Genomic DNA, 11,001 nt, shown 5'->3' with positions numbered 1-11,001 from the left:
CCTTGAACCTTATAACCTCCCCTTGAACCTTATAACCTCCACTAGAACCCTATAACCTCCCCTTGAACCTTGTAACCTCCACTAGAACCTTATAACCTCCAATAGAACCCTATAACCTCCACTAGAACCTTATAACCTCCAATAGAATCCTATAACCTCCACTAGAACCTTATAACCTCCACTAGAACCTTATAACCTCCACTAGAACCCTATAACCTCCCCTTGAACCTTATAACCTCCCCTTGAACCTTATAACCTCCACTAGAACCCTATAACCTCCCCTTGAACCTTATAACCTCCACTAGAACCCTATAACCTCCCCTTGAACCTTATAACCTCCACTAGAACCTTATAACCTCCAATAGAACCCTATAACCTCCACTAGAACCTTATAACCTCCAATAGAACCCTATAACCTCCACTAGAACCTTATAACCTCCACTAGAACCCTATAACCTCCCCTTGAACCTTATAACCTCCCCTTGAACCTTATAACCTCCACTAGAACCTTATAACCTCCCCTTGAACCTTATAACCTCCCCTTGAACCTTATAACCTCCACTAGAACCTTATAACCTCCAATAGAACCCTATAACCTCCACTAGAACCTTATAACCTCCACTAGAACCTTATAACCTCCACTAGAACCTTAGAACTTCAACTAGAACATTAGAACCGCCACAAGAACCTCCACTAGAACCCTGGAACCTCCCCTTGAACCTTATAACCTCTAATAGAACCCTGAAACCTCCACTAGAACCGTATAACCTCTAATAGAACCTTAGAACCTCCACTAGAACCTTCAGGGACCCATTCAAGTTATGTTTTATGATCTTAAATAACTTCCTCAAGAAATCCCAAGTCCACATTCCTAAAAATACCGAAAAGAGAAGACGAGGAAAAAGTAGACTGCAGACTGTTTTCTGTGGTCACACACACACACACACACACACACACACACACACACACACACACACACACACACACACACACACACACACACACACACACACACACACACAGGGTGTGTCAGTATGTAAAGTGTTTGTGGTCATTTGTGTTTCTTTTCATAAATCCAGTAAACTCAGACTCATTACATTACACACACTCTGCACACATACGTGTGACACACACACACACACACACACACACACACACACACACACACACACACACACACACGTGTCCCCTCGACCCAGTTCTCAGGGTTCCACCTCAGCAGCCAATCACAAAGCAGGAAAACGTGTGTTTGTGTTAATCTCAAAATCTGAAGAGGTACATCTGTTCATTGTGAGGGAGGATTAACACACCATCTGTTACACACACACACACACACACACACACTATACAAACTATGTGTGTGTGTGTGTGTGTGTGTGTGTGTGTGTGTGTGTGTGTGTGTGTGTGTGTGTGTGTGTGTGTGTGTGTGTGTGTGTGTGAGCTATCTTTAACAAGTCTCCTCCTTTCTCCACCAGAACAACCTTCTGGACTCACCAGTCTGGATTCAAGGCCTCAACAGAGACTGTCCTCCTCTGAGCAGCTCCACACTGCTAGAGCAGCCTCTCTCCTCTCTCCTCATCCTTCTCTCCTTCTCTCCTCTGTCCTTATCCTTATAGACCTTTCTGCTGCCTTTGACACAGTGAACCACCAGATCCTCATCTCCTCTCCTCTTCTCTCTGAACCTTGTCCTCTCACTACTGGAGTCCCTCAAGGCTCCATCCTGGATCCTCTCCTCTTCTCTCTGAACCTTGTCCTCTCACTACTGGAGTCCCTCAAGGCTCCGTCCTGGATCCTCTCCTCTTCTCTCTGAACCTTGTCCTCTCACTACTGGAGTCCCTCAAGGCTCCATCCTGGATCCTCTTCTCTCTGAACCTTGTCCTCTCATTACTGGAGTCCCTCAAGGCTCCGTCCTGGATCCTCTCCTCTTCTCTCTGAACCTTGTCCTCTCACTACTGGAGTCCCTCAAGGCTCCTTCCTGGATCCTCTCCTCTTCTCTCTGAACCTTGTCCTCTCACTACTGGAGTCCCTCAAGGCTCCTTCCTGGATCCGCTCCTCTTCTCTCTGTACCTTGTCCTCTCACTACTGGAGTCCCTCAAGGCTCCGTCCTGGATCCTCTCCTCTTCTCTCTGAACCTTGTCCTCTCACTACTGGAGTCCCTCAAGGCTCCGTCCTGGATCCTCTCCTCTTCTCTCTGAACCTTGTCCTCTCACTACTGGAGTCCCTCAAGGCTCCATCCTGGATCCTCTTCTCTCTGAACCCTGTCCTCTCACTACTGGAGTCCCTCAAGGCTCCATCCTGGATCCTCTCCTCTTCTCTCTGAACCTGGACAGCTCAGAGCCTCTTTGGTTGTGTGTGTGGCTGTTTATATGGTTGTGTAGTGTGTGTAGTCGTTGTGTAATGTGTGTACTGGTTGTGTACCTGGACAGCTCAGAGCCTCCTTGGCGTTGTGTGTGTTGTGTAGTGGTTGTGTAGCTGTGTACCTGGACAGCTCAGAGCCTCCTTGGCGGTGTGTGTGTGTAGTGTGTGTAGTGGTTGTGTAGTGTGTGTGTCGTGTGTGTAGTGTGTGTAGTGGTTGTGTAGTGTGTGTGTAGTGTGTGTAGTGTGTGTAGTTGTGTACCTGGACAGCTCAGGGCTTCCTTGGCGGTGTGTGTGTGTGTGTGTGTGTGTGTGTAGTGGTTGTGTAGTGTGTGTGTCGTGTGTGTAGTGTGTGTAGTGGTTGTGTAGTGTGTGTGTAGTGTGTGTAGTTGTGTACCTGGACAGCTCAGGGCTTCCTTGGCGGTGTGTGTAGTGTGTGTAGTGGTTGTGTAGTGTGTGTAGTGTATGTGTGGTTGTGTAGTGTGTGTAGTGGTTGTGTAGTGTGTGTAGTGTGTGTGTGGTTGTGTAGTGTGTGTAGTGGTTGTGTAGTGTGTGTAGTGTGTGTAGTTGTGTACCTGGACAGCTCAGGGCCTCCTTGGCGGTGTGTGTGGTTGTGTAGTGTGTGTGTGGTTGTGTAGTGTGTGTAGTGTGTGTGTGGTTGTGTAGTGTGTGTAGTGTGTGTGTGGTTGTGTAGTGTGTGTAGTGTGTGTAGTGGTGTAGTGTGTGTAGTGGTGTACCTGGACAGCTCAGGGCCTCCTTGGCGGTGTGTGTGGTTGTGTAGTGTGTGTAGTGTGTGTGTGGTTGTATAGTGTGTGTAGTGTGTGTAGTGGTGTAGTGTGTGTAGTGGTGTAGTGTGTGTAGTGGTGTACCTGGACAGCTCAGGGCCTCCTTGGCGGTGTGTGTGGTTGTGTAGTGTGTGTAGTGTGTGTGTGGTTGTATAGTGTGTGTAGTGTGTGTAGTGGTGTAGTGTGTGTAGTGGTGTAGTGTGTGTAGTGGTGTACCTGGACAGCTCAGGGCCTCCTTGGCGGTGTGTGTGGTTGTGTAGTGTGTGTAGTGTGTGTGTGGTTGTGTAGTGTGTGTAGTGTGTGTAGTGGTGTAGTGTGTGTAGTGGTGTAGTGTGTGTAGTGGTGTACCTGGACAGCTCAGGGCCTCCTTGGCGGTGTGTGTGGTTGTGTAGTGTGTGTAGTGTGTGTGTGGTTGTGTAGTGTGTGTAGTGTGTGTAGTGGTGTAGTGTGTGTAGTGGTGTAGTGTGTGTAGTGGTGTAGTGTGTGTAGTGGTGTACCTGGACAGCTCAGGGCCTCCTTGGCGGTGTGTGTGGTTGTGTAGTGTGTGTAGTGTGTGTGTGGTTGTGTAGTGTGTGTAGTGTGTGTAGTGGTGTAGTGTGTGTAGTGGTGTAGTGTGTGTAGTGGTGTACCTGGACAGCTCAGGGCCTCCTTGGCGGTGTGTGTGGTTGTGTAGTGTGTGTAGTGTGTGTGTGGTTGTGTAGTGTGTGTAGTGTGTGTAGTGGTGTAGTGTGTGTAGTGGTGTAGTGTGTGTAGTGGTGTAGTGTGTGTAGTGGTGTACCTGGACAGCTCAGGGCCTCCTTGGCGGTGTGTGTGGTTGTGTAGTGTGTGTAGTGTGTGTGTGGTTGTGTAGTGTGTGTAGTGTGTGTAGTGGTGTAGTGTGTGTAGTGGTGTAGTGTGTGTAGTGGTGTACCTGGACAGCTCAGGGCCTCCTTGGCGGTGTGTGTGGTTGTGTAGTGTGTGTAGTGTGTGTGTGGTTGTGTAGTGTGTGTAGTGTGTGTAGTGGTGTAGTGTGTGTAGTGGTGTAGTGTGTGTAGTGGTGTAGTGTGTGTAGTGGTGTACCTGGACAGCTCAGGGCCTCCTTGGCGGTGATGCTCCTGTTGCAGGAGGAACACAGCGTGGTGGAGGACACGGTGAGGGAGGTGAAGAGATGGCCGTTACTACGAGCCTCTCTCTCACGAGCCTCCTTCTCTCTCTCCTTCAGACGCACCTTCTCCTTGTTCTGAGGACAGACAGACAGACAGGCAGGCAGAGAGAGAGAGAGAGAAAGAGAAAGAGAGAGAGAGAGAGAGAGAGAGAGAGAGACAGACAGACAGACAGACAGACAGACAGACAGACAGAGAGAACCAATCAGCTGCTTCCGTTTAAAACATTGTTTGTTTGTTGTGAGTTAGTATCAACCAATCAGGTTGAAGGACGAGAGTAAACATCATCATAGGTAAACAGAACCCTGTGATGATGTTTACTCATAGAATACTAAACGTTATTAACATTAATAACAACTCAGTGCTCAAGTATAGATGGAGACCAGACGCAGCAAAGCCTCATGGGAGCTGTAGTCCAGATAGAAATCACAGGGACCATCAGACCTCTGAAGATGAGCTCAGAGTCAGATGACTCAGACTGAAGCTAAAAATGATTTAAAGTTGCACAACAGTGGTTTCTAGAGCTGAACACACAGAGAGGCATTGTGGGTAATGAGTCACGCTCGCAGCTATTTCTAAGGAAGGAAGCTTTTATGAGCTGAAGACTCTGCTCGTCACATGACTGAGACTTTAAGCTAACAGAGCTAACAGAGCTCTCAGAGCTAACAGAACTAACAGAGCTAACAGGGCTAACAGAGCTATGAGCTATCAGAGCTATCAGAGCTATCAGTGCTAACAGAGCTATCAGAGCAAACAGAGATAACAGAGCTATCAGAGCTATCAGAGCTAGCTAACAGAGCTATCAGAGCTATCAGGGCTAACAGAGCTAACAGAGCTATCAGAGTTAGCTAACAGAGCTATCAGAGCTAACAGAGCTATCAGAGCTAGCTAGCAAGAGCAATCAGAGCTATCATGGCTAACAGAGCTAACAGAGCTATCAGAGCTAACAGAGCTAACATAGCTATCAGAGCTAGCTAACAGAGATAACATAGATATCAGAGCTATCTAACAGAGATAACAGAGCTATCAGAGCTAGCTAACAGAGATAACATAGATATCAGAGCTATCTAACAGAGATAACAGAGCTATCAGAGCTAGCTAACAGAGATAACATAGATATCAGAGCTATCAGAGCTATCTAACAGAGCTATCAGAGCTAGCTAACAGAGATAACAGAGATAACAGAGCTATCAGAACTATCAGAGCTAACAGAGCTAACATAGCTAACATAACTAACATAACTAACAGAGCTATCAGAGCTAGCTAACAAGAGCTATCAGAGCTAACAGAGCTAACCGAGCTGGCTAACAAGAGCTATCAGAGCTAACAGCGCTATCAGAGCTAACAGAGCTAACAGAGCTAACAGAGCTGGCTAACCAGAGCTATCAGAGCTATCAGAGCTAACAGAGCCCTCACCTTACAACTGTGTTTGCAAACAATAACGGATCATGTGACGACATATTACAGCTTTAGAATCATAAAGTAATAATAAAAACCTGTTGGCTCAAACTGTCATAAAGGATTGGAAATAAAAACATGTACACAATAATCTACATTCCCCCCGTCGCGCCCCACTAGAGGGAAATGTAGATTTGTATTTTTGTATATGTTTTTATTTCCAAGCCTTTATGATGCTCTGCATGTCACCATCTTAGTGGTGAAGGAGCAGAGAAGCTCTGGGCTTCAGGGAGACAGGCGAGTACATGACAACGTCGCAAAGTACACAGAACAAAGTACAAAGTACACGGACATAACACCTCATGAAGGAATACTTCATGTACTTCTTCACGCAAACAGGTTCCTCTGAGAACAACAGAACGCCTCTCTCTTTAGAACCTCTCTGACTGGGAGGGGCAGGAAGAGGAAGTGTGTGTGTGTGTGTGTGTGTGTGTGTGTGTGTGTGTGTGTGTGTGTGTGTGTGTGTGTGTGTGTGTGTGTGTGTCATATTTAAATGAATAAGTGAAACTGGTTCAGAACAAGTGAAGTGATCTGGTGACAGTCAGCGATCAGCTGATCAATAAATAAAGGACTCAGTGATGGAGAGAATAAAGAGAGCTCTGTCTGAGAGGAGGAAGAGGAAGAGGAGGAAGAGGAGGAGGAAGAGGATGAGGAGGAGGAGGAAGAGGAGGCCTTTGAGAGAAGAAGCAGAAACCAGCAGAATCCCAACAAAGACTCAGGTGAGCAGCAGGTAACTGATCTGAGAACTAGGGCTCTGCTCTCATTGGTCAGAGTCATGTGACCTCACTCTGCTCTCATTGGTCAGTCATGTGACCTCACCTCATTGGTCTCTATATTTAGTATATAATATGTTGTGTTATCTCTATATTTAATATATCATATGTTGTGTAATCTCTATATTTAATATATCATATGTTGTGTTATCTCTATATTTAATACATCATATGTTGTGTTATCTCTGTATGTAATATACAATATGTTGTTTTATCTCTATATTTAATATACAATATGTTGTGTTATCTCTGTATGTAATATACAATATGTTGTTTTATCTCTATATTTAATATACAATATGTTGTGTTATCTCTGTATGTAATATACAATATGTTGTTTTATCTCTATATTTAATATACAATATGTTGTGTTATCTCTATATTTAATACATCATATGTTGTGTTATCGCTATATTTAATATATAATGTGTTGTGTTATCTCTATATTTAATATATCATATGTTGTGTTATCTCTATATTTAATATATAATATGTTGTGTTATCTCTGTATTTAATATATAATATGTTGTTTTATCTCTATATTTAATATACAATATGTTGTGTTATCTCTGTATTTAATATATCATATGTTGTGTTATCTCTATATTTAATATATCATATGTTGTGTTATCTCTATATTTAATATATCATGTTGTGTTATCTCTATATTTAATACATCATATGTTGTGTTATCTCTATATTTAATATATAATATGTTGTGTTATCTCTATATTTAATATGTAATATGTTGTGTTATCTCTATATTTAATATATAATATGTTGTGTTATCTCTATATTTAATACATCATATGTTGTGTTATCTCTATATTTAATATATCATATGTTGTGTTATCTCTATATTCAATATATAATGTGTTGTGTTATCTCTATTTTTAATATATCATATGTTGTGTTATCTATATTTAATATACAATATGTTGTTTTATCTCTATATTTAATATACAATATGTTGTGTTATCTCTATATTTAATATATCATATGTTGTGTTATCGCTATATTTAATATATAATGTGTTGTTATCTCTATATTTAATATATCATGTGTTGTGTTATCTCTATATTTAATATGTAATATGTTGTGTTATCTCTATATTTAATATATAATATGTTGTGTTATCTCTATATTTAATACATCATATGTTGTGTTATCTCTATATTTAATATATCATATGTTGTGTTATCTCTATATTTAATATACAATATGTTGTTTTATCTCTATACTTAATATATCATATGTTGTGTTATCTCTATACTTAATATATCATATGTTGTGTTATCTCTATATTTAATATACAATATGTTGTGTTATCTCTATATTTAATATACAATATGTTGTGTTATCTCTATATTTAATATATCATATGTTGTGTTATCTCTATATTTAATATATCATATGTTGTGTTATCTCTATATTTAATATATCATGTGTTGTGTTATCTCTATATTTAATATATCATGTGTTGTGTTATCTCTATATTTAATATATCATGTGTTGTGTTATCTCTATATTTAATATATAATGTGTTGTGTTATCTCTATATTTAATATATAATATGTTGTTTTATCTCTATACTTAATATATCATATGTTGTGTTATCTCTATACTTAATATATCATATGTTGTGTTATCTCTATATTTAATATACAATATGTTGTGTTATCTCTATATTTAATACATCATATGTTGTGTTATCTCTATATTTAATATATCATATGTTGTGTTATCTCTATATTTAATATATCATATGTTGTGTTATCTCTATATTTAATATACAATATGTTGTGTTATCTCTATATTTAATATACAATATGTTGTGTTATCTCTATATTTAATATATCATGTGTTGTGTTATCTCTATATTTAATATATCATGTGTTGTGTTATCTCTATATTTAATATATAATGTGTTATCTCTATATTTAATATATAATATGTTGTGTTATCTCTATATTTAATATACAATATGTTGTGTTATCTCTATATTAATATATCATATGTTGTGTTATCTCTATATTAATATATCATATGTTGTGTTATCTCTATATTTAATATATCATATGTTGTGTTATCTCTATGTTTAATATATCATATGTTGTGTTATCTCTATACTTAATATATCATATGTTGTGTTATCTCTATATTTAATATACAATATGTTGTGTTATCTCTATATTTAATATACAATATGTTGTGTTATCTCTATATTTAATATACAATATGTTGTGTTATCTCTATATTAATATATCATATGTTGTGTTATCTCTATATTAATATATCATATGTTGTGTTATCTCTATGTTTAATATATCATATGTTGTGTTATCTCTATGTTTAATATATCATATGTTGTGTTATCTCTATACTTAATATATCATATGTTGTGTTATCTCTATATTTAATATACAATATGTTGTGTTATCTCTATATTTAATATACAATATGTTGTGTTATCTCTATATTTAATATACAATATGTTCTGTTATCTCTATATTAATATATCATATGTTGTGTTATCTCTATATTAATATATCATATGTTGTGTTATCTCTATGTTTAATATATCATATGTTGTGTTATCTCTATGTTTAATATATCATATGTTGTGTTATCTCTATGTTTAATATATCATATGTTGTGTTATCTCTATATTTAATATATCATATGTTGTGTTATCTCTATATTTAATATACAATATGTTGTGTTATCTCTATGTTTAATATATCATATGTTGTGTTATCTCTATGTTTAATATATCATATGTTGTGTTATCTCTATATTTAATATATCATATGTTGTGTTATCTCTATATTTAATATACAATATGTTGTGTTATCTCTATATTAATATATCATATGTTGTGTTATCTCTATATTAATATATCATATGTTGTGTTATCTCTATATTTAATATACAATATGTTGTGTTATCTCTATATTAATATATCATATGTTGTGTTATCTCTATATTAATATATCATATGTTGTGTTATCCCTATATTTAATATATCATATGCTCTCTCTCTCTCTCTCTCTCTCTCTCTCTCTCTCTCTCTCTCTCTCTCTCTCTCTCTCTCTCTCTCTCTCTCTCTCTCTCTCTCTCTCTCTCTCTCTCTCTCGTAGTCGTCCCGTAACACGAGGTCGCCGGTTCGATCCCCGGTCTCGCCATAGTTCACATGAGCAACATGAAGCCTCGTTACAGCTCACTGCTCCTTGGGAAGGAAGGAGGACGCAAGGAAGGAGGACGCAAGGAAGCTCCGCTGCAGAGAAGATGGATGCTGTGTTCTGCTCATGAGGAACTAAAAACCTGTCAGACTGGAAGCGTGTTTGTTTTTAGTTCGCGGGTCAAAGGTCAAACACACAGCGACACTTCCTGTTTAAATGCGCGCGCGCGCGCGCGCACACACACACTCCCCTCCCCCCGTTTCCTCCTGCAGGACAAAGCGGCCACGCTGCTGCTAACGGACACACACACCGGAGCAGTCCGCGTGTGTGTGTGTCCAGGTCCATGGTAAACGCGCACGCGCGCGGTATGAAAGCATGAACCAGGTTTTCAGTCTGAACTGAAGAAGAAGAAGGTGTCCGTTTCCGTTTGAGCTTCAACTTCTTCTTCTGTTCACCACGACCTCACGACCACTAAACGATCGATCAGCGGGAGTGTGGTGGGCAGAAGTATCGATCAGCTGAAGTATCGATCAGCTGAAGTAGAGCTGCACATCTGGAGTAACGGAGCGCGCGCACAAAGCGGAACAGACACAAAGTGACGCGACGTGTCTGTTCCGATCACTGACGCGGACCGATCACACGAACCGATCACACTAATCGATACTGATCGGGAACTCTCGTGATCGATGGGTGAAGTCGGCGTGCACGCGCCCGGGAGTCCGTTTCTTTCTCTTTCCCGTGAACTCACCTTCAGGTTGATTTCCTTCATCCTGTCCTGTCTCCTGCTCTCCAGCAGCCGGGACATCCCCTCCGACAAACCAATCACACCTATCGATCAGCTGCTCGCCACCTGATCACCGCTCAGCGATCATTAATCGATAATATTCCGCGAGTGTTGGGTTCTGGTCCTGGAGTAGTCCGCAGTCTGAGCCCGGGGGCGGGGCGTCGCGGTGACTGACGGCTCCGCTCGCTACTTCTGACCAATCAGAGCTCAGCCCGCTGCCGCTACGATCAGCCAATCCCTTTGCCGCACGCACCTCAAGCCCCGCCCACCGGCATCTGTTAGGGAGCGCTAGTTTTCACGCCGGCGCAGCGAAGTGGACGGCGTGGGTGGAGTCGGTCTCTATGACAACGCGTCGACGTGTCACGTGATGCAAAATAGCCAATCAGAGAGCCGTATGAAGTCACGTGGTCGATGAACATAGGGCTCGATTAACCCCGCCCCCCCCCTCGCAGCAGAGTGTACAACGCGGTGCTGTGTGACGTGGAACCACCGAGCACAGACCCCGCCCGCCCCAAAGGCTGC

At 41.0% G+C, this 11,001-nt stretch overlaps 1 protein-coding gene across 1 annotated transcript in view; it reads right to left on the bottom strand.

Moving 5' to 3' along the window:
* Positions 1-10,500, bottom strand: part of arhgef2b (rho/rac guanine nucleotide exchange factor (GEF) 2b) — a gene marked incomplete at its 5' end in the record, with an annotated part of 37,863 nt that extends 27,363 nt beyond the window's left edge. The window contains 2 exons of the mRNA XM_079227845.1: positions 4,200-4,359; positions 10,444-10,500. Coding sequence (XP_079083971.1) covers positions 4,200-4,359; positions 10,444-10,500 — 217 coding nt within the window. The remainder of the gene's footprint in view (positions 1-4,199; positions 4,360-10,443) is intronic.
* Positions 10,501-11,001: the final 501 nt, after the last annotated feature.

This window comes from Taurulus bubalis, assembly GCF_910589615.1.
Source record: "Taurulus bubalis genome assembly, chromosome: 12".
NCBI lineage: Eukaryota > Metazoa > Chordata > Actinopteri > Perciformes > Cottidae > Taurulus > Taurulus bubalis.
This window is presented reverse-complemented; position numbering and strand designations above follow the sequence as displayed.